At 45.2% G+C, this 23355-nt stretch overlaps 1 protein-coding gene across 1 annotated transcript in view; it reads left to right on the top strand.

Annotated features, from left to right (window-relative positions):
* The window catches only part of MCF2 (MCF.2 cell line derived transforming sequence), a 1062111-nt gene that overhangs the window by 885127 nt on the left and 153629 nt on the right, over window positions 1–23355 (top strand). Inside the window, exons 22-23 of the mRNA XM_078688611.1 lie at window positions 2379–2600; window positions 9696–9788. Coding sequence (XP_078544737.1) covers window positions 2379–2600; window positions 9696–9788 — 315 coding nt within the window. The remainder of the gene's footprint in view (window positions 1–2378; window positions 2601–9695; window positions 9789–23355) is intronic.

Raw genomic sequence — 23355 nt, forward strand, 5'->3', positions numbered from 1 at the left:
GCTAATAAACGTTGTTATGAACCAACTTGGCCATAGAGTGGGCATCTCGTGGTTGTAGGAGTGCTATTCTACCCATGGTTTGTGTGGGAAATTGATTAGATCAGGAAACTAGGGTTAATTACCAAGGACCATTCCATAGGGTTTGAGCCTCAGAAGATTGTCAAAGGTCTGTGGTGAGAGTTCAGGATAGAAAAGTGTGGAGTCTAGAAAGAGTATCTGTGTGCAAAGGGGTCATGGACAAGGAGGTCCCTGAGGGCATGTGAAAGAGTGGTTCTGAGGAGAATGTGTTTTCGAGTGTAAATGACAAATATTGATTTTAATACAGAGAGGCTGAGTGACGGAATCATGTGGTATGTTTTGGATATGACCAGAGGTAGGTGGTGTGAGCAATAGAGGTTTAACGATTAGTGGAGTACCTGCCAGATACCAGGATATATTTTAGGATTGTTGTGTGTGTTCTCAGTTGTGGATACTTGTTCTGGATGACCTAGTTTGTCGTCTTTGTAATGTGCTTTGTTTCCAAACAAGGGAGGTATTTAGTATTGAGCTTGTTGGTTGGACTTGTGTGTGTGGAAGGTGGGGGAATGTGGAATGTGTGATGGAATCGTGGAGTTTCGGAACTGGTGTGTCTGTGTTTGATAGAAGTATCAGTTGGAACAGAATCAGAGGAGGCCTGTATTTCTATGGTGCTTTGACACTCTTACCTACCACCCAATGACCTTCCTTATGAACCAACTTGTTAATGGACTTGTCTGTCCTACACAGTATCAATAACATTTTAGGTGCAATTGGGTTTGTGGAAAATATTTGTCACACTTGGACCTGCATTCTGGTGGTTCTCCTAGTGCTGCACACTTCTCAGAGTGTGTGCACAGATACAGCAAGACCAGATATCATTTTTAATGGTTTTAGATCCAGGTGAAGTGGACTAGTCTTACCCACAGGAAGAGAGAATGTTTCCACTGGTATGAGACAACACACCACAAAGATATCCACACACAGCTCAACAGCTAAGTGAGTGAAGTGACAAACGTCCGTGGAAGGAAAAAACTGTGAACACACAAACAGATGGTGTGTGTAGAAAAAGTTGGCTGTGGCTCCACAAGAAAAAGGGGTGAGAAAAACTATAGCAGTAGCACCATCATTTAGATGGGGCCTTTGAGGGCACTTTGATGACCAGTTGAAGAGTGTGAATACCATTTAGGCACCAAATCTCTGAGGATGTATGAAGGCCAGCTGAAGGAGTGCCTAATGGCCCCCGGGGGGTTGATGATCTCTGTGGTCCAGCTAGCTTTGTCTAGATGTGGAATCAAAGGGTTGGCTTGGACTACTCTGAGGGATGGCGGGCCCTTCTGAGATAGACAGGTGAGAATCTATGAGAGCCTGCTGAAATGTTTCAAAGATCTGGCTGACCTTCTGTGAGTAAATTGTGGTTGTCTGAAGGAAGACTGATTATCTCTGTGCGCTGGCTGGGAGTTACCAAGGGCTTGCTAGCAGTGTCTGCAAGTAGTTAGAGAATCTCAGATTGAAATCTGATGTGACATCTAGATTTCTGAAGGTGTGCCTAATAATGACTGGATTGTTTAATGACGAGATGGATTTGACTAAAGACTGACAAATCCTTAGAAGCTTTAAGGACAGAGGAAATATCTCTTTAAGCTGGTTAGGGGTGTTTTATGGTGGGTCATGTTGATTCAGTGCAGATCTGTGGGCGCTGAAGGCAGCACCAATGGGATGTGTCTAGAGGGCTGAGGGCCTTTGAAGGCGAGATGATGGTATTTGGGGGTTATCTGGAGGTGACTGAGAGTCAATTGCGAGTCCTCTGAATCTCCATGAAAACAGACCGAAGAATGATTAAGAACAAGTTAGTTGTGCTTGAAGGTGAGAAAAAACCTCTGTAAATTAGTCTTTACAGTGTATCAATGTTTTGAACTGTGTGATGTGCATATGTGGTGATGTGGCTGTCTCTACTTTGGTCCCCAACTCATCCTTATCATCCCCACCAGGCACAAAAACCCCTAGCACAAAGATATTTTTTATAAAATCTGCCCCATAACTCAATCATTTGTGGATAGGTCCCTGCGTGCTATCTGCCGTGTCTGGATTTTGTTTGATTTTTCCAGGCCCATGGCCTTAAGTAAGCTCAGAAAGTATGTTTTATAAACACGTCTGGCTACCGAAAGTGTGCATTCATTTGAAATCTCAATATATTGCGTGACTAAAAAGCTGTTTAGACCTGTGGTACATTTGTATTCTAACGCTTATTGAACACTGTCGTATATGATCATCATTTTTGTAAAGTATTGTGTAAGGTGCACTATTTTATGGTAAATAAACCGGATTGCACGTCACTTCCCTGTTGCGGTCTTGTCTTCCAGGGTGACTTCAACGAGTTTGGAAAGGTGCTGATGCAGGGCTCCTTCAGCGTGTGGACGGGGCACAAGAAGGGACCCACAAAAATGAAGGACCTTGCTCGATTTAAGCCAATGCAGAGACACCTTTTTCTCTACGAAAAAGCCATCGTTTTCTGCAAGAAGCGAGAAGATCACGGATACGGCTATGATAAAACGCCGTCCTATAGTTTTAAGCACTTTCTAAAGGTAAGCATGGCGTGGCAGGCGTGTTCTTTGGCAGTGTGCCACACAGAGAAGGGATATAGTATCCGTGTCACAGGAATGTCCCTTATCTTGTAAATCGCATATGTGCATTTGGACAAATGGGAGGCTCCGTTCCTGCTGCCTGGAAACCAAGCTAATAAATAGAGCTTGTGATTTACTGGAAATGGGTGGCGAAAACGTCAATCTAAGCAATCCGTTTAACAGACACATTCACCCCATGTAAAGGTCACATCGAAGCCTGGGGCGTAATAATAATAAAACAAAACACGTCATGCGGAAGAATGTTCAGACGTCACTTGTGCAAAGTGAAAGAACTCATTTGGTAAACACTCTTTGCCGTGGCTGTAAGTCTGTCTGCCTGTCGGAGTACATGTACAGATAGACATGCAGAGCCACACTGGTGCAAAGTGCACAAACATACTAGCAAGATATAATCACACACGTATGTACACATAGACAAGCAACGTACGCAAAATTCTCAAGATTACTCGATTTTTATTCAATATAATGGTATTTCCAAGAAGTCTAATATATTCTGGCGAATTAGCTTTGTGAAGGAAAAAAAGCCTTTATTGCTTTCCTGGATCATATGGCTTGTTTATTTTCTTTCTCCGAGCCCTGCCTGTCCTAGTTCATCCCCTACCCGTTCTATTTTCTTGTTTTCCTCTCGCCAGTGTTAGTGTACCCGTAGATATTCTCACCCTTTCCCTTCTGGTGCACTACAAAACATGTGGATTTACAAAGCACGCATTAATCTATCCCTGGGGGCACTGAATACCCGATGTTAATTGTTAGCAAACTCAATGACATTTGACCTCTGCGGATGAAAGGCTGAGTGGGGACACCAGTATTCAATGTGCGACCTCAAAGTCAGCACAGATTCCCGTTTTGAGTATTCTGAAACCTTAGCCCATCACCCTACACCCCAAACCTTTAAACCCACACCACATACCCTTACCCCCGTGCCCCTAACCCGTAACCCCTAAACCCCTAACTCTTATCTCCTAAAACCCTTTACTTCCAACCCCTAACCATAGGCACCAACGCTTTATTGCCCCATACCATGAACCCTATAATCGTAACCCCTTATCAAAAACTCTTTACCCCATTACCAAGTACTTTTGCACTCCTATACTTTAACCACAGCACCCCATTCAAACGGTCCTTACTGCAATATATTTTTGGAAAAACACCTTATTTCTTTTTCAAAGTATTTACTTTGGAATTACTAATTGGGAAAAGTTACGTGTAGAAGTATTACATTTAACATGTTCTCGAGGCAATACCGTTTGCAGAAGTTACAGACGCCTGTTGAGTTTCCCAATGACTGAAGAGAAAGACGAGTGCTTGTTAAAGGAAGTCCTGCCCAGGGTTCCTGCATCTGTGAAAGCCGGGCCCCTGGTCATTCATTGCTCCTCACATGCTGCTCTTGCACCAGACACTATCCTGGTTTAATTTCCTGTTTGGGGGATGCTACAGAAGATGGCAAGTATTCCTCAACGCGCACTGGAAGCGCGAGGAGGCTTCAAGAGCCAGTAGGAAGTGGGAGTCTCAGCAGCGGCCGGGGCCGTAGGGGGTAGACGTGAGTGTAGGGGCTGGCGATAGTGCCAGTACTGGCATTGAACCCTACATGCCGTGTTTTTATTTTGTAATACCAGATGGGCCCCTATGTATATGGCTTCTGGACGGTTGGCAGAGCAGAGCCCGGAGAAGCAGAAGGGCACCTACCATTACCAAAGTTGACTGCCTCCAAGTCAACAGGTGCCGCCCAGGTGACCATAGAAAGCCACTGTCATCTGCCCTGTGGCGCGGTCCGTGGTGCCGCTTCAGCCTCAGAGCACTCAGCAGTAGCACAGGTTGGGGCGCAGTAGGGGAGCTAGAGGTGATATTTAATCTTGACCTGGTTTTGGGTCATTGATTGACTTTCCCCAGTAGGCTGTGTTTTGAAGTGGCCTGCTCTCAGCCCAGTGCTCTCCACTTCCACCCACACCACCTGGCACAGCCTGGATATGTACCTTCCAGAGGTAAGGAGTGGAGACTCGGCAGAAGCCTGTTACAGGAGCTGAGGTGCAGGCTCCGCCGGCTCAAGGTGTGCGGGCGCCCAATGCCCAAGGGAAGTGGTCCTCAAAGTTTTTAAAGCTGCTTCCCTTCCAGTGTAAAACGGAAAAAAAATATTGGGCCCCCCTCAGAACGTTTCACAATTATTCTATTAAATTGGCAATGGTTAAATGTCTTTAGACTTATTCAAGCATTGCAGTTGAGCTCTGTAACCCCTTTAAAAAATGCAATCAAATACATTATTGATAAACATACTCTTCTGGTCAGCCAGGCCTTACTGACGTATAAATGTATCCACAGTGTGATTATCAGAAACAGGGTGAGGGTTTTGAAGATTATTTGGAGTCACCTCCCTCCCCTTTCGACTCATGCTCCCAGCTAGGATAGAAATAACAAAAGATGTTAGTGATGACCCATTACAGATTGACATCACTGGAATACCGGGCGTGTCTGCGCCCGAAACCAAACGCACTGCGAAATGTGCCACATTGGCGAAAAAATCGTTCCTTTTAAACCGCTTTCAAATGATTTCGTTCATCCTTGTACTCCTCTTCTTCGATTTGTTCTTAATTAAACATCCCCACTCAATATCATACGCCTTTATTTTCCAAGTTTCTGCTGTTCTGACTGTGCCCATCCGGACCTCTTATAAGAACATGACTGATGCGAAGTTCGTCAGAAGGCAGTGTTTAAATAACACCCAATGCATTTCGGGCATGAAATGCCCTTCGTCAGGGGTCACTGCCTCCAGAGTTTAAAAAACCCCGTTCTTCTCTTAAATCATAGGATTCATCACCATTACAGATTGTCTCACTGCCGCTCATTTTTCCCCTTAAAGCAAAGCTTTGTCATAAGCATAATGTTTCTTTTGACCAGAGCCTGGCGCCGCCTCCCCTCCCCCCTCGGATCACTTGAGGCCCCTCTATGGAATGCTGCCTCACAGTTGGAAGACCCCTGCCCTAGGTCGACGTGGGTCGGGATGGCTCAGTCAGTCGCTGCAGGATGTTGCCGCATGTCTCACTATTTCATGACTTGATGCAGTACCCAGAAATTGGAGGACATTGGTGTCCTGGTGCTGTAGCTCGGGCCCTTTTCTTGACTGAGAGGAATGGACCATATCATTCACACTAGATTAGGACAGTGCATAGCGCTGACTCCGGGAGGGCAGCGAACCAAGAGCTATGGGCAGTGTGGGAGAGGGACTAGGCACCGCACTGACTCCAGCCAGCAGCGAGGAGGAACAGACTGGTGCCCGGCAAATGTTGTGCCACTTTAGCGAGTGCCTGGCAGCGTGGGCAGGAACTACTTTCTGCAAAGGCGATTCAAGGTGTTACAGGTACCCCGTGGAGCAGATGCCTGGGGGCGAGCTGGCCCCCAAAAGGCAATGTCTGAAGAGGAATGATCGAGAGCCCCTTTCTTCATATTACGTTTTGTGTGTCACCCTCCCCCAAATTACCAGAGACTGGGGCAGGGGAATAAAACTCCTGCTATATGTTCCTCCCGAAAGGCTCCAAAACCTCCTAGGCAATTTAGTTGAGATGCGTTTTGGAAGTCATTCTTTAACCCCTTGTTTCGAAACTCATTACTCAGGGTCTTTACTATCGTGTCCAGGACAAGGGCATTAGGACCCTGGGGACAGCGCAAGGGCGAGGGGACACCGGACACCACATCCGGTCAAGGGGTGGAGAGGAACGGCATTCTGATGCTAGACCTCGAGGCAGGAGGTCATGATCCAAGCATGATGTAAACCAACAAATAAAAGAATACCTGTAAGATGCACATCGTGTCCTGTGTGAGTTCCTGGGTGGTAGGACACGACAACTGGCGACGAAGAGTGGGATGCGGTATCCAGCGCAAGAAGAGGTAGAGGCGAGGCATCATCAGGAGGCCAGCAGCGACGTGGAAAAGATCGTGATTTTAAACAAGGAGCCCACCCTGGATCACAGTGCAGCGAAGAAGAAGAAGGAAGTGCTGAAAGAAGACGTGCAGCAAGAAGAGGTAGAGGCGAGGCATCATCAGGAGGCCAGCAGCGACGTGGAAAAGATCGTGATTTTAAACAAGGAGCCCACCCTGGATAACAGTGCAGCGAAGAAGAAGAAGGAAGTGCTGAAAGAAGACGTGCAGCGACGTGGGAGCCCACCCCAAGCACTGCAGAGAGAAGACCAAGTGAAGCGGTAAGCGCCGAGGCAAAGCGCGAAGACTTGAAAGAATCGGCGCAAGCTCTCGCGAGAGTCTCGGCGGCCATCTTAGAAACAGGCGTGAGAGCCAATAGGAACAGAGAACAGACGGGCGGCCATTTTAAAGCCAGGCAGAGTCCCGATTGGATGGGAAACAACGCGAGAACAACGGCGGCCATTTTTAAGTCAGGCGCGGGAGCCAATAGGAAGCGATGAACAGCGCGGCGGCCATTTTGAGGCCAGGCAAAGCGCGAGAAAGGACGAAAAAAGTGCAAAAGATGTGACAAAAAAGGGTGATCTAAAGTAAATTAAAGGAAAATAAGCAACAGTAGTAACCTAAAGGGACAAAAGAAGTGGAAAAGAAAGAATACAAGAACAACAAGTGGTGATAAAAGAAAAGTTCAAAAGAAGTGTCAAAAAGGGTAATTTAAAGTGAAGTTAAAGGGAAATAAGTCACAGAAGTGACCTAAAAGGACAAAAAAAAGGAAGAAAATAAGGATCAGGACCTCGGAGCAAGAGGTCAGGGATAACGCAGGCCAGCGAATGCATGCAAGTCTATAATAAAGGTCAAGTGCCAGAAAAGGCGCACCTAAAAAAGAGAAATAAAGAGAAAAGGAGAAGACAAAGAAATAAAAGAAAGAGACAAAGAAATAATACTAGTGCATACCAGGAAAAAGAAGAGAATAAAAGGAAAAAAAAGACCAAAGAAAGCCCAGAAGAGGCCAAATAAGGTAAAACAAAGGAAGAAAAAGGGACAAAAGGTCACCAAGAGAAAAGGAGAATATAAGGAAAGGACTAAGAAAGCCCAGAAGAGGCGAAATAAAGCAAAACAAAGGAAGAAAATAAGTGCCAAAAAGAGCAAAAGGACAAAAATAAATGACAGAAAGCAAGAAGAGTCAGTGAATAAGCGCTAGAAATAGAAAAGAAGAACATAAAAGGAAAGGAGAAGAGGAAAGTAACATGGGTGAAACAAGACCAAGTACACAATACCGCAGACAAAAAGACAATCAAAAAAACAGAGTCCGTGACCTTAGAGGTGGGGCCCCACAAAGCGAGGCTCGTGCTCGACAGCAGGGCCACGAACATCTCAAGAGAATATCAGAAACAAATAAGAGGACTCAAAGCAGAAAAAGAATCACCAAGATCACCAGTAGTGACGGACCACCAATCACTAAGAATGATTTATGGCAACCGAAAAGCAAATATACCACCAAGGACAGAAAGGTGGGAAAGAAGGTTGATGGACTACGAATTGAAAATAATTAACAAGCACGAAAGAGAACAAAATCTAGCCGACTACATGTCCAGACATCCACGGCCATACAAAAAAGACGCAAGAATAAGGGCGGAAGATCACCTAAAGTACATCCTAGAGAACAACGCACCGATATCAGCAATAACGTCAGAGCTAGAACAAGAGGCAAAGAAAGACACCACCATGGAAGAGGCACGGACAGTAACACCCTACAGGCTGAGCAAGACGAGACGGCCACAAGTGGAAGACAAAATAAGTGCACACCGAAGGGACTTACAAATAAAAGAAAGGAGACATCACGACGGTCAAAGAAGGACAAGCGAGGAAATGTGGCAACGAGACCCCCGGAGGCAAAGTTGAAGATGACAAAAACAAAAGAACGGATGGCAAAGGCGGCAGTTTGGCCAGTGTCACGTCAGCAAGGCAGAAGCAAGAGAAGCGGAAAGGTCAAAGAAAGAACTGTAGAAAGACACACAAAAGGAAGAAGCTCAAGCGGATATCAGAAAACAGCGATCAAGAAGGAAACAGATGGAACCAAAGAGACTAATTGAAGAGGTGTAAAGGAAGAGGCCTATGGGCCATCGCACATCATCAACTCTCTCTCTCTCTCTCTCTCTCTCTCTCTCTCTCTCTCTCTCTCTCTCTCTCCCTCTCTCGCTCTCTTTCTTTCTTTCTTTCTTAAAAAAAAAAAAAAAAATGTTTGTTTTGCAACAAGGGGGGGAGATATCGTGTCCAGGACAAGGGCACTAGGACCCTGGGACAGCGCAAGGGCGAGGGGACACTGGACACCACATCCGGTCAAGGGGTGGAGAGGAACAGCATTCTGATGCTAGACCTCGAGGCAGGAGGTCATGATCCAAGCATGATGTAAACCAACAAATAAAAGAATACCTGTAAGATGCACATCGTGCCCTGTGTGAGTTCCTGGGTGGTAGGACATGACATTTACCTTTGATGTTTTTAATCATTGGTCCATTGTCTTGCTATCCCAAGCTTTAACCCGCTCTTATATCATGAGAGGTTTGCCGGTCTTCCCACATATCCCAAAAAGTAACCCTTTTGGTGGGGGACCCCTACGGTCCAAGGAGTTCACCATCTGGAGAGATAGTAGCCATTCCCTCTTTACTGGGGGTGTGGGAAGTATCCACTTTATAGAGATCGCCCTGCGTGCCAGTAGACGCAATACAAACACTAGAAACTTTTGTTTTTGTTCAGTAGTTTCAAAGATTGAGGACTTTGGAGTCAATGCCTGGGGGCAACACGCCCTCAAAAGGCAATTTCTGAAGAGGAATGATCCAGAGCCCCTTTCTGCATGTTACGTTTTGTGTGTTGGGTTACGTGCTGTGTGTGTGTTGTGTATTTGTGTGTAGTATGTAGTGGTGACACGAGGTCTGCTAGACTGCTAAAGCTGGCTTTATTGAGACCTAAAAAGGGGCAACTATGACATATTTAAATATGCTTGTTGGTGAAATAATTATGAAAGGGATGCGAAATGGACATTCAAATTGCACCTTATTTGTGTTTAAAAAGCCAGCAAAATAATGTTTAAATATTAAAACTGTCACTCTCGTGTTTATTATTTAATAGATGAATGCTGTGGGCATCACAGAAAATGTAAAGGGAGATCCTCGGAAGTTTGAAATTTGGTACAGTGGCCGGGAAGAAGTTTATGTTGTGCAGGTTTGTGCTGCTCTACGGAGCTTCTGAAGTTGCAGCATATTTAATGCCTCGATTTTGCCGTATTGTTTTAAAGTCGGAATTAAATGTATTTGTAGGTATTTAATGCTTTTTTTACATTAATACTGAGGTACTTAATGTGCTCTAATAATTGCATAATTGTTTCAGCATGTAATACGAATGTGTTGTTTCGGAGTCAGTCAGACATTGGCTTGATGTACTGACTGTTCAACTCTTAAAATTAATCTTAAAAAGAAAACCTGACGCAATACTGTATCGGTAAAAATCTCAGTAGCAGCTGCTGTCAGGGAAATGTGGTGGGGCAGCGCGTGGGCCTGTAACAAAACTGATAATAAAAAAAAAAGTTCTGCACACCACTCTTCTGCTTATCTGGGCGCAGGCGGAATCTCCCAGACTCTCCTATGGCCAATCAAGAGACTGTTTGCATTCCTTTGAGAGCAGTGTCAGGATTGGGTGAAGAAGGCTTGTCTTGCACTACATGTGGCTGCTTATCTCTCCACCCAGCAACACAGCTGGGTGGGAGAGATGTCAGTGCGCATGATGGCTTGACCGTCTTATGACGGACGACCAAACTGTCATGCTCACTTACAGCAGTGCCCACCACTCCTCCTCCCTCTGCTGCAGTGCTGTGGCCCCGCCCTCCCCAAGACTGAGGCCCAGGACAAAAAATATAATGAGCATCATTTTATTTTTCGTTTGCCTCTGCTGACGGAGGGCTGACGCTCCTCCACTATAGCGGGGGAAGCGCCGCCGATGAATCTAGACACTGCCACAGCCTTTTAAATCTGTCAGAGACTGACATGTCACATGACTGCCCCACTGTTCAACTTGCTTTTCACAATTTTTGACGTTATTTTTAATTACACTCTGATATTTTATAGGGTTATAGGCACAGTAATGTTTAACCAATCTTCTTCAAACTTGACAGCTTTTCAGATATGAACATTTGACTCTGAAAATAGTTTGTATCACTCCCTTTACCTCTTTAGGTGGGTGGAGTATTGCGGAACATGTCAGTTTCTTCATGCTTCAATCACTAGAGCATTGCACAATGGAAGAGCTAGCCTCAAAAACATATTTATTGTCATACAAAAGTTTGGGTCACCTGCACCATAGGTCAGGTTACTTTGAACACCTGTGGTACCGAAGCGGGCCAGCAGCAAGCATAGGGGACCCACACACACACACTTAGCTGTGATGCTCACATGTGATTCATTGCCTCTAAGATTGATGACATTTTTACGGGTATAACAGATAACCACAAATACATTATACTGTCCCCATGAATGTTATCTACCAAAAGCCATCAAAGGATAGAAAAATGTTGTCTCTCTCTCTGCCTCTCCAGTGACTTTTCTCCAATGACACTTCGCACTGACTGAGAGCCTGTGGGGTGCCTGCAAGGAACTTCGAGCCCCAGGACGCAGTGGGGCTACCTCCTGACAGCTTTCCCCTCCCCCTCGTGACCGGGGGCTTCAAAAACGTCTCTCGTCTCGCGCTCCGCGGTAGACAGTTCGCACTGACTGAGAGCCTGTGGGGTGCCTGCAAGGAACTTCGAGCCCCAGGACGCAGCGGGGCTACCACCTGACAGCTTGCCCCTCCTCCTCATAACCGGGGGCTTCAAGAACTTCTCGCGGAGAGCCTGTGGGGTGCCTGGAATGAACTTCGAGCCCCAGGACGCAGTAGGGCTACCACCTGACAGCTTGCCCCTCCTCCTCGTGACCGGGGCCTCATAAACTTCTCGCGTGTCCCGCTCCGCGGGAGACACTTCGCACTGACTGAGAGCCTGTGGCGTGCCTGCAAGGAACTTCGAGCCCCAGGACGCAGCGGGGCTACCACCTGACAGCTTGCTCCTCCCCCTTGTGACCGGAAGGATTTAATCGACCAGTTCTCCCCACCGCGTGGGCGGGCGCCAAGCTAAGCCCCGGCAAAAGAGAGGGCCGTCTGTGGCCGGAAGAGGCTGGGCTGGGCCCCCCTTTTTCGAGAAGACCTTGTGGAACACTGAGGGCGCAATAGGTCACATTTGCACTGATTCGGGGCCGACGAGAGAAGAGGTGGTGTTTTTTGACTGTGAGTGACTGGGCTGAGCCACTACCCCAAAAAACCTTTGCTCCTGGTATAAATAGGTGGGTGGAGTCGGGTTGTTTGATCAATTGGTCAGTAGGGGTGGTTCTGACCCGTTACACAGACTGTCATTGGGGCTTGGAGTTGCATTTCGGTTAGGTTTGCATACTAGTCATCTTACTCTGTAGACCTTCAAAACAATGGCTAGCACTGTACAAACAAGGTCATCTAAATTGGGTCATAAAACCCCACCTAACTCCCGTTCTGCGACCAAACAAAAGGGAACTTTCCCACCTACAATTGTACAGCCCACTGCAATTGACAGAATGTTGCGAAAAGCTATTGGTGCGGTATCCAGCGAAATAGAGCGTACCGAAAGGCGCTTATCGCTAACCCCGCAAATTGACCTCACTTCCATGTCTCAAGAGCCCGAGACTGATGTTACAGTTAACTCCTCACATAATTTACTAGCGTCGCCAGCCACGGAGATCCCTTGTTCACAGATGGTGAATAAAGATGATCTTGAGAAACCCAAAGCTGGGGGAAAGGCATGTGTCACCAAGAAAAAGGGGGCCAACCTTAGGAAACTCAGGTACAAGAAGGGCAAAATTATTCCTTTCCCGACTGAAGCAATTAGTGTGGAAGTAGGAGAAAATATGGGGCATGTGCCGCAATCGCAAGCACCCCCTAGCTGGGTGTCCCAATTAATAACTGATCTGCAGAGCCATTTTGAGCAACTTGTTAACACACAGATGAAACTAATTGTGATTTGGTTAGATAAAGTGGTAACCCTAATGAAAACGAGGGGGGGGCCAGGGTGGTACTATGCCTCCTCCCACAGTAGTTAACACTAATGTTCCTGACACCATCGCCAGGAACTTGCCCGTAGCACAATCTAGCAGACTCCCAGTTGTGCAAACGACTTCCACTATGGGCTCAACACCACCTTTAATCCCCCAACATCAAAGTACTAGTAGTGTCCCAATTAGAAACACCCCGAGTATAGGTGAGGTAATCACCGCCCCATAACAACCATTGCGCAAGTCCTTATGCACAAGCAGACTACCCAAGAACCCCCATCGCTGGGCCAACCAAGAGGGCCACCCTCCAAGGCGAACACCAATCAACTACCATGTATAAATTTACCCCCAGAGGTATCCCCATACGTAGTTAGACTTACGGGGGGGGCCAGGGCTGAAGCCAGACCATACAGAATCCTACGTTGAACTAAAGAACAAGACCACGTTCTGGCTGAATAGGAATAGGCCGCTCTCAGGGAATGAACAGGGGGAAATTTTGTTTGCCTGGAGGGTGAGCTGGTTGGGGAATAGGCACTAGGACATCACTGGTAATTGCGTGGTAGTAAACTTTAGGGACCGCAGAGTAGTCGACCACATATTAAGAGGGGGCCCTGTAAACCAATCAAGTAATATAAGACCTTTGCCCTTGGGTTACTTCTATCTGATGGGACTTTGAGTCATGGCCAAGGTCCCGTACATCTAGGAAGAATGGATAGCTCCAACATCGGGACGGGCTCTTGTCACCCAATGCCAGGTGTTTTCTCGGGAAGTCAGGGTGTATTGAGTCTGAGGAATAGATTTGACCCCTTGATGTCACTAGAGGAGCTTGATTGACTAAAGAGCAATTGAGGTCTTTCTAAGAAGTTCTTACAGGAAGAGCAGGCCCGGACTGGCCGTAGCGGGCACCGGGCAATCCCCCATTGCGCCGCACGGGTGGGGCCGGTTTTGGGCCCCTGGGGGCCGATTTTGTTACAGGGCCGTTTTTGCAGCATAGCTGCAAAATCGGCCCAGTAACAAAATCGGCAGAAAACCGGCCCCGGCAAGGAGCTCGGTGGCACCCCCAAGGGGGTTGGGCGGGGGGGGGATAACCTAACTTGGGGCTTTCAGTCGAGGCATAAGAAGGACATCTTGAATTTACCAACATTAGAGGAGGTCCTCCCAGCAATAGAGTACTGCGTTAGGAGTCCTCCCGATCCCACTATTGCCTCCCCTCTCTTGGGATATTCTTCTAGGCCTTGGGCAAGGACAATAGGGAGTGAGGATGCACGGGGTCAGATCAGACTTCTCTGCCTCCTCAGCGGCTAGTGAGCCAACATAATCTTTCAAGGCTCAATGATGGTTTAAATGGCGAAAGACCAACTGATAAAATCCCCGTTACACCTCAGCCCACAAAGAAACAAATTCAGGGGGGACTCAAACTAGTATCGTGGAATATAGCTGGTTTGTCAGCCAAATTTGATAACCAGGAATGGAGGCAGTACATAACCGGGTTCCAGGTAATTTGTTTGCAGGAAACCTGGGTGGTAGATTGCAGCCCCTTTCACTTAGCGGGGTACAAGTGTTTCTCTGTGCCTGCCCAGAAACCAGTATCAGGGAGAGCCATGGGAAGACTATTTATATTTGTGGATTTGCAGATGGAAGGAGTGTGGACCAACTTAATTTGGACCACATACAACATGCAGGCTCTTGGGCTCCTTATAAATGGGTTAAGTGTAATATTAATTAATTTGTATAATGCCGTTGCAACTAAGGGGAATGAATCCATAATACGTGAATTAGATAACAGACTAAGTGTAGAGACAGCTCGGAGGAAGGGGGCGGTGGCCCTGTTTGTGGTAATAGCTGGCGATTTTAACTGTCACTTGTGCCCTAACCTATTACCTTTTAACGAAGAGTGGTCTCGTTGCCCGGTGGAGGAAGGCCCGCATTTTGAGCACACAAGTGAGGGGATCGAATTAGGTAAGGTCCTGAAAAGCCATGCCTTGGAACATACCATTGATTTGGTTGCTATTGGTAGGGAAGGAGCCGTTAATCCAACTTTTAAGGGCAGAGGGTGTAGCTCTTATATAGATTACCTTGTGGTTTCTAGACTATTCAAGGACTGGATAAGAGGGGCTGAGATTGAGTGGAGTGTATTTAGCGACCACAACCCTATAGTTCTCGAGATAATAGACCTGCCCTCCAGAAGAGATAGGAGAGGGGAGGTGGCAGGCAGTATCGAGAACGTAACGGACCAGGGTAGACAACTCAGATGGTCTAAAGTTGACGGGGATTCCTTTTATAAATCCTTAATGGAAAGTGGGAAAGAACCGATTGGGGAGTGTTTAGATCTCTCCGTGGAGGGGCCCTCTGTGGTTAGGACATTTGAGGCAGTGGCGCATCTGATAGATGGTCTATTAAAATCTATAAGAAAAAGCAAAGGAGGTCCCCTTAGTATCCAATCCGGGACAGGGGGAAAACACAATAAAATAGCAATGTCCCTAGCACAGAGTACATACACAGGACCTAATGGTAAGGTGATATTAAGGTTGTCAGAGCTCAAGGAAAACACACAATGCCACAATGTCAGAAATAAGATCAACCAGGTAAATGCAAAATATAAAAACCAATTTTTTTTAATAAAAATATATCATTTATTACAAGCATGACAATTAAATACTCATATCAATATCATAAAAACAAACTGATGTTAAAATCATATCCAAGAACCAAAGGTTCAATAGAGAACAGTTGTCGACGCAGCGTTTCGGTTTTATGCTTTAAAACACCTTCATCAGGACCGTTATTCTCAGTATCACACATAAATTGTGCAAGAAAGGATGTCCTATATTTCTTTTTTATATACTTCCAGTGACGTGCCCAGATTTATAAGATAGTAAATCTTCTTATCTGGATGACCACCTTTGGACATTTAGGAACCATCATGAATTTATGTATGCTGGAGCCACCGATCTCTTCAGATTAAAAACAGGTTCGTTTTTGTTAAAAATTGTTGGCCACACACAGTGCTGCAAATGATTAATTTATCGACTTGTCAAAGTGCGCTATATTCAGGGGAAATCCTCCTTAGTTGTAGTCCAACTTTCGGAACAGAAACCAGTCGTGTAGGGGCAGGGAGTCCGGATTACACTTTAACTGTGGTCGCATCAAAAGACCCCCTTCAGGAGGATTTCCCCTGAATATAGCGCACTTTGACAAGTCGATAAATAATCATTTGCAGCACTATGTGTGGCCAACAATTTTTAACAAAACCGAACCTGTTTTTAATCTGAAGATATCGGTGGGTCCAGCATACATTAATTCATGTTGGTTCCTAACTGTCCAAAGGTGGTCATCCAGATAAGAATATTTACTATCTTATAAATCTGGGCTCATGGGATGTCACTAGAAGTATATAAAAGAAAGAAATATAGGACATCCTTTCTTGCACAATTTATGTGTGATACTGAGAATAACGGTCCTGATGAAGGTGTTTTAAAGCATACAACCGAAATGCTGCGTCGACAACTGTTCTCTATTGAACCTTTGGTTCTGGGATATGATTTTAATATGAGTTTGTTTTTATAATATTGATATGAGTATTTAATTGTCATGCTTGTAATAAATGATATATTTTTATAAATTTTTTTGGGTTTTTATATTTTGCAGTTACCTTGTTGATCTTATTTCTGACATTGTGGCATTGTGTGTTTTCCTTGAGCTCTGCCAACCTTAATATCACCTTACCATTAGGTCCTGTGTATGTACTCTGTGCTAGGGACATTGCTATTTTATTCTATTAAAATCTACTACGCTTGGGAGGGCAAATATTACTCCCAGATGGTTTGATAAAGAATGCTCCCGAGCACAGAAAGCTCTAAAAACTAGTCTGAAAACCCTTCCAAGGGATAAGTTAAGAATTGCGCAGTGTAGGACTGCATATAAAAAGGCAATTAAAGGCAGGAAGACCTCCCTCCAATCACAAGCCTGGGAAGATTTAAGGGACGCAGCAGATAGAAGGGACATGACTGCGTTCTGGAAAATAATTAATAACCCGTGCTTCCAGGACACTAATACCCAAGAAATCGGCACAACTATCTTGCCAGAACAGTGGTATGACCATTTTAAAGGCCTGTATAACCACACGGAGGAGAACAATCAGGATGTTGGGAGGGGCTGCCAGTGGGTTTCCGCAGTAGAATTTACGTTGGAGGAAATTGTAGTGGGTATCCAGGGACTAACACGAAACAAAGCGCCGGGATCAGATGGTATCCCACCAGATCTCTTTTTACGTAATGTGGAGCTGTGGGCCCCTATCCTTACAAGGGTGATAAATGAGGCTGTCGCAACCGGCCTTCCGCTCTCATGGTCTTCGGCAACAATAGTTCCCATTTTTAAAAAAGGGAACAGGGACAACCCCCAGTGTTATCGACCTATATCGCTGATCGATGTGACAGCCAAAGTCCTGGGCCGAGTGGTCCTAACACGCCTCATGGAATGGGCCGACGAACACCAAATTATTACTGATGCCCAGTACGGGTTTAGGGCAGGGAGGTAGACGACGGACCAGTGTCTGAACCTTTAGTTACTGGTGGCCAAATATACTGTAGCCAGTAATGAAGCGGTATATCTAGGGTTCATGGATCTCACCACCGCTTTTGATTATGTGAATAGAGAGAAGCTGTGGGCCCTGATGAATAGATTGGGGGTTGACCAGGGTTTGGTAAACATCCTTAGAGCATTGCACTGGAATACCTCCGCCAAAGTGCGTTTCAATCTGGATGGGGGCACTACGGAACCTTTCCCCTGCACTAGCAGGGTCAGATAGGGATGCATTCTGGCCCCTTTTCTGTTCTCCTTGTATAATAATAATCTAGATCAGGTGCTAGGCAAGCTTAAGGTGGATTCCCCAAGAGTAGGTACCTGACCCATTCCAGTGCTGCTGTATGCAGACGACGCGGTACTTTTAGCCCGCACCCCTAAGGGACTTCAGTGTCTGATAGATGGGTTTGTTAGTTTAAGGATACCCTAGATTTATCGGCTAACCTGACCAAGTCCTAAGTTATGTTAGCTGGAACTAAACCCTGCAAGAAGTTTTCCTATAAAATAGGCACACATAAAATAGGGCAGACCTTTTCCTATCTGGGCCTGTTATTTCATGGGCTTTTAAATTTTAAAACATTAATTGAAGAGCGGTGTATGACGTTAGTGGCCTCGACCGGAGCTATAATGAATTATGGGCACAGGCTGGGTCGGTGGTCACCGGAGCAAATAATGAATTTGTATAGCTCAATATGTTGCTCAAAAGTGGTCTACAGGTCTGAAGTTTGGGGTTTTGTAAATGCCCGCCAGTTACAGATGGAGGAGAACAAATACTTGAGAAAGGTGCTCAAAACCCCACAAAGCATATCCGCCTTTATTATTCATGAGGAATTGGGTAGGGTATACATTGAGGACTTGGTAAAGGTAAGACCCCTTATGGCTTGGCTAAAAATTTGGACCAACATGGAGGCAGACCTGAGTAGACAAATCATCAGAGATTGCCTCGACAGGGATAAAGGAATGAGTATCCCATGGTTAAAATACGGGAAGACTTCCCCTGAGGGAATTGGCTGCAAGGATCTTTTTACAAAGCCAATGGAAATTATCCCTCAAGATAAACACAGAGTCAAGAAAATTTTCCTGGATCAGGTAGCTTCACGTAGAGCAGCAGTGGAAGGAGGCAAACCCACAGTCTGCGCTCACAGTATGGTTAAGACAGGGGAGGGCATGGAACCTTATCTCGCTCCTATGTTTAGTGCGCAGGACAGATTTTTAATCACTCGTTTTAGGCTCAACCTTTTACATCATTTATTGGCCGATCCGCCAGGTTTTACTTTAACGGTTGAGCAGAAGGGTGCCTGCGGCTGCGACAACCGGTCTCCGCAGGACAACCTTCATTTTGTATTATAATGCCCATTTTATGTATTACCTAGGCACAGTTTTTTAGTAGGTATTTTAAAACAGGTCATGTTCAGACATACTAAGGTCGCCCTATTATTCTTGCAAAGGGCCAATGATCCTCAAACGTTGTTTGGTATTATGAATTTTATTAAGGTTGCTCTAAGAGACTAAGGAATACAAGAGGGTTGTGCTGAATGAACTTTCCATCTATCATTCCTAATCAACCTTGTTGCGGGCAGGTGGCGTTCATGAATTGTATTTTAATAGTTTTTTAACTGTAGAAATATGTACTTTTCTGGTGTTTTTTAAATACCGAATAAAGGATTATTGAATTGAAATTGAATTGACTGTTTGCCAAGAGTAACAAGCAAGGTTTATACCCCACTACAGTTCTTCATAAGGAGAGCGATCTTTGCTTTAGACTACTCATAAAAGTCACAATTATGCTGCCTCTATTTTTTCTCATAATTTTACCAAGTTGAAAGCACTCCTTCAGAATCAAATTAAGAAAGTGCCTGCAAGGTACATTATTTTGATTGCTGTGCGGTCTGCATTGTTGCAGATAGAGTCCCTCCTGGCCTCACACTTCCTGGTTGCCATAGAGAGGTGCCATTTTGAAACGTGCTGTAGTTTCCCTCTGGTGTTTGCGTCATGAGCAAAATTCTTGCTCACTATATATGGCTGACTGGACTGCAGAATGTGCAGCAGATGTGCCAGTGGCAAGTCCACCTGTCCGTGCCTAGGCCTGGCCTAGGGCTTGAGACGCTGCCTTTGAAGCTTTTTAGAAAATGTGCAACTTTATTCCTAAACTACAACAAGCACCCCTAACTCTCATTCGTCCTGCTAGTTTGCAATTCTTTCTCAACGCCACAAAACTGCTTATAATTCCCTCTATAGCTTTACCTAATCTTAGATTCCTTCTTTGCCCTACCAACCACGCTGATTACATTTTAGAATAGTTTCAGACCATTTCTTTAAAGAATTCTCCTTTTAATGTTTTCTCTTAAGACCATACCTGCAATCTATATTGATCAATGTACACTCGCTGCTCAAACATGGGCTAGCATTTCGGACCTTGATTATGCATATCAAATTGAAACATGGTTAACCCCTCCCATGCTGATGACGAGCTCAGCTCGTCATCAGCCACGGTGCTCGTGTGCTGATGACGAGCTCAGCTCGTCATGGCCATTAGAACGCTCACACCCGGGGATAATTCCCCTGCTGTGCTGAACGTTCTAAGGAACGGCTGTGGCCGTGACGAGCTCAGCTCATCATGAGCACACGAGCACCGTGGCTCATGACGAGCTGAGCTCGTCATCAGCACCGGGGCACTGTGCGCACCCCCCGCCCCCCAGCTCAGTGGGGGAGTTACCCCCGCAGCGAAGGGGTTAAAGGACCATCAAATGTCTGATATTGCTGTAGCTGTTCCCAGTGGCAGCTGGTGAACTTTAAAGGTGGTGAGACGTAAGACCAAATCCTAAATATGCCTGCATGACTGAGCACAGCTGTCCCAGGCACCTTTGAAGTGGATGAAAGGGACTGCAATAGATACTGAGTAAATCCTTATATGGAGCCTGGCTCTTACTCTTGCCAGCACAGACCAGGGAAAGCATGGCAAAGTTACCCTAAGTACAGTGCCTCAGAGTAAGAATCCAGAGGATGACTGTACCTGAGAAATCCTGGGCTGTTCTCCAGCTACACTGGTAATTGTGTATGAGACACCAGTAGAATTTATGCAAAGATTCACCCAAAAAACAGGTGACACCCAGGAGATTGTGCTTGAAGCTGAGTTTATGACTCCCAGAGGACTGTGACTGGGAGCGAGACATCCAGGAGACAAATGTGACTGAGACACCAATGGCAACTTCCAATATACGCTGATGACTGCATCTGAGAAACCTAGAGGACTCCGAATGGACCGCCCAGACGGACGGTGCCTAAGAAACTCAAGGAGTGTTTCTGTGACACCCCAGTGATTGTGTGTTAGGCACCCAAGAGCTCAACCTAAGACACCTTAAACTGAAAATAAGATTCCTAAAGGATTGTCTGGGAGTGAGACCATTCGAGGATGACTGGGCATGAGGTATCCATACCTGTTTCCAAGAAACTAAAAAGCCAAATGGAATCTTTAGCCATGGAGGACAAGGCACTTGCAAAGCCTTACCACTGGTGGATTATTCATTATAGAAATGTTAAATAAAATAGCTAACAGAATCATTATCATAAAAAGTTTTTATAGTGTTGCTTTACACTCTGTAAGCATCTTGTCTCTGGTAGCAGTCTAGGCATCTCAATATTATGGGACACTTCGCTGGATGTAGACTGGTTGGACACACATTATTTCTGCTGGCATTGCTTTTGTGATGCATGAGTTAAACCAGACAGTGGAGAGAAACTCACCATAATGTTAAATTATTTAAGAAATGTCACACAGACATGAACAGTGATCATACTGACCAAACGTCTACCCGACTTCTGTTGAAGCCATAGCACATTTCTTATATGAGTGCAGGAGCATAACACAAGCCCCTGTGGTTTAGGGGGCCCCAGCCATTCAGGGGGCCCAGCATTTCAGGGACACCTAATCCTCAGGGGAGGCCCCTTCCACCTCAAGACCAATGAATAGTTGTGAGATATGGAAGACCCGGGCCCCTGTTCACATTCCGCAGGGGGGCCCCATCATTTTACGTTGCCCTCAAAATGTACTTGTCAGTGGTTACCCTCTGATGTATTATGTCAGGAACGTGCAGATGCAGCAGAACAAGGAGTGGGCCATCAAACGTGTTACAATAAGCAATGATACCAAACAAGATACTCAACTCGCACATACCAGCAATACCAAACATACTTCAGTTTAAAATAAAAGTAGGCTCTGTAAAGGTGGCTAAATTAACACACAAATGAAAGGAACACCTTGTATGAAAGTTCACGAAATAACACATTACAAAACTTCTGATGATCTGCTGCCGGAAGTAACATCATGCCCCATAAGTTATTCAACATTGTGAATGAGAGAAGGCATGTCTTTTTCATTTTTTTAAATCAATTTAGAAAAACTAAACGCAAATATGCCTATTCTCATCAGAAGCCCTTTATTGCCCACTGATGACAGAAAAAAACCACAGGACTTTGAGAGGGCTAGTTGTTGACAATAGGTGCTGAAAGTAGAAGTGCGAGTTCAGAAGGTGAATGAGCAACATCATTTCGGTGGAAGACTTGTGGGGTTGAAATGTTAGGGCCACTCGCACTTCATAAATCGCTAAAGCTTGTTCACTTGCAGCTAGACACCCAAAAAATGAAACAATGGAAGGCAGGGGGCGAGTTAAAAAAAATATCTTGAGCTTTCACTTTCTCCTGTTTAAGTACGTGTTGGGTACGGTATTGACAGAAGTGAGCTATGCATTACCTGCCACATACCACCTTTTAACTGAGTGACATACTTTTATTGTTTTAGGTGGTGAGTGAAGAATACAAAATGCAGGCCTGCTGGGGGGAGGGAGGGTACATTCCAAGGCCGTTTATTTTTTCATTGCCGGTACTCACAACCTGAATGACCCGGCGTTAAAACCCTGCTCTAGACCCCTCCTTCCTTAGCCCCGGCCGAGTGAACACACTTGCGTGACAAATTAACTGGCATGTGTCCTTAAATCAAGGCTGCTGCTTGTTTAATCCATGAGGCACATGTGCTGCAGATCACGTAGTGGACAGCAAGCCTCATATGCACCTCAAGCCTGGGCCAACATCTCCCTGAATGGGGTGGGCCATGGAGGCTTGTCAACTTCCTATCCCACCCTGTGAGGAAATGGGAGGGGTGCAGTGGTATATGTTGTAATGAAGTCCAAGGAGATCAAGTAGAAATCAATGGGTTTATTCAACAGACAGCTTGAACAACCACTTCCAGCAAGAGCTCAGTAGAGAATCGTTAATCCTTGTATAGAATGTTACAGTGGACATGTAAGATAATAATTCTAACAGAGAATGCTACATTACCATTCTAGCATAAAAGGTACAAACATGGAATACTACACACCTTCCCCCTTTGAAAAAAACAAAAAGAAAAATTTTTATAAATAGGAGAAAAAAATTAATTTATGAGAGAAAATAAACCAAAAAATTTAAGGAGAAATAAAAGAAAATTCAACAACAATAATCATGTAACTTCACAGGAATTTGTTTAACACGAGAACTTTTCCTAGGAACAAAATTAGGAACAACATTTTCTTGATAAACAGGATTATGAGATACAGGAACATCTTCTCGGAAACTAGTATTGCCAAAATTACATTCATTGACAGGTGTAGGAACATTACTTTCAATAACAGGTGTAGAAGAAACACTCAGAGGAAGACTGCTACTCACAGGAACATTTAAATCTTGACCCTCTGGCATGAAAGTGTCAACCATGGCAGAGTAAGGTACTTGGTCCTTAATAATGGGGTTTTTAATCGGAGAAGGAACAGACAGATTTGGATTTCTACACAGAGAAACTCTCCTGAAATTCCATACTTTACCCCCATCAACTCGAACAGCTTTAGAAAAAACTTCAATAACTTTGCAAGGGTCAGACCATTTGTTCCACTTGTTCCCAACTGACCTTCCAAATTTTACACGTACAAAATCACCCACACTGATTTTCCTACTGCGATTGCTAGAAGACACAGAACTGTTTTTCATTTTTTCTTGGTATCTCAACACCCTATTTCTAACTTCATCATGGTCAAAGGAAGATTCAACTGGAAATTTAATTTTCATCCACCAAG

This window comes from Lissotriton helveticus, chromosome 4_1, assembly GCF_964261635.1.
Source record: "Lissotriton helveticus chromosome 4_1, aLisHel1.1, whole genome shotgun sequence".
Lineage (NCBI taxonomy): Eukaryota > Metazoa > Chordata > Amphibia > Caudata > Salamandridae > Lissotriton > Lissotriton helveticus.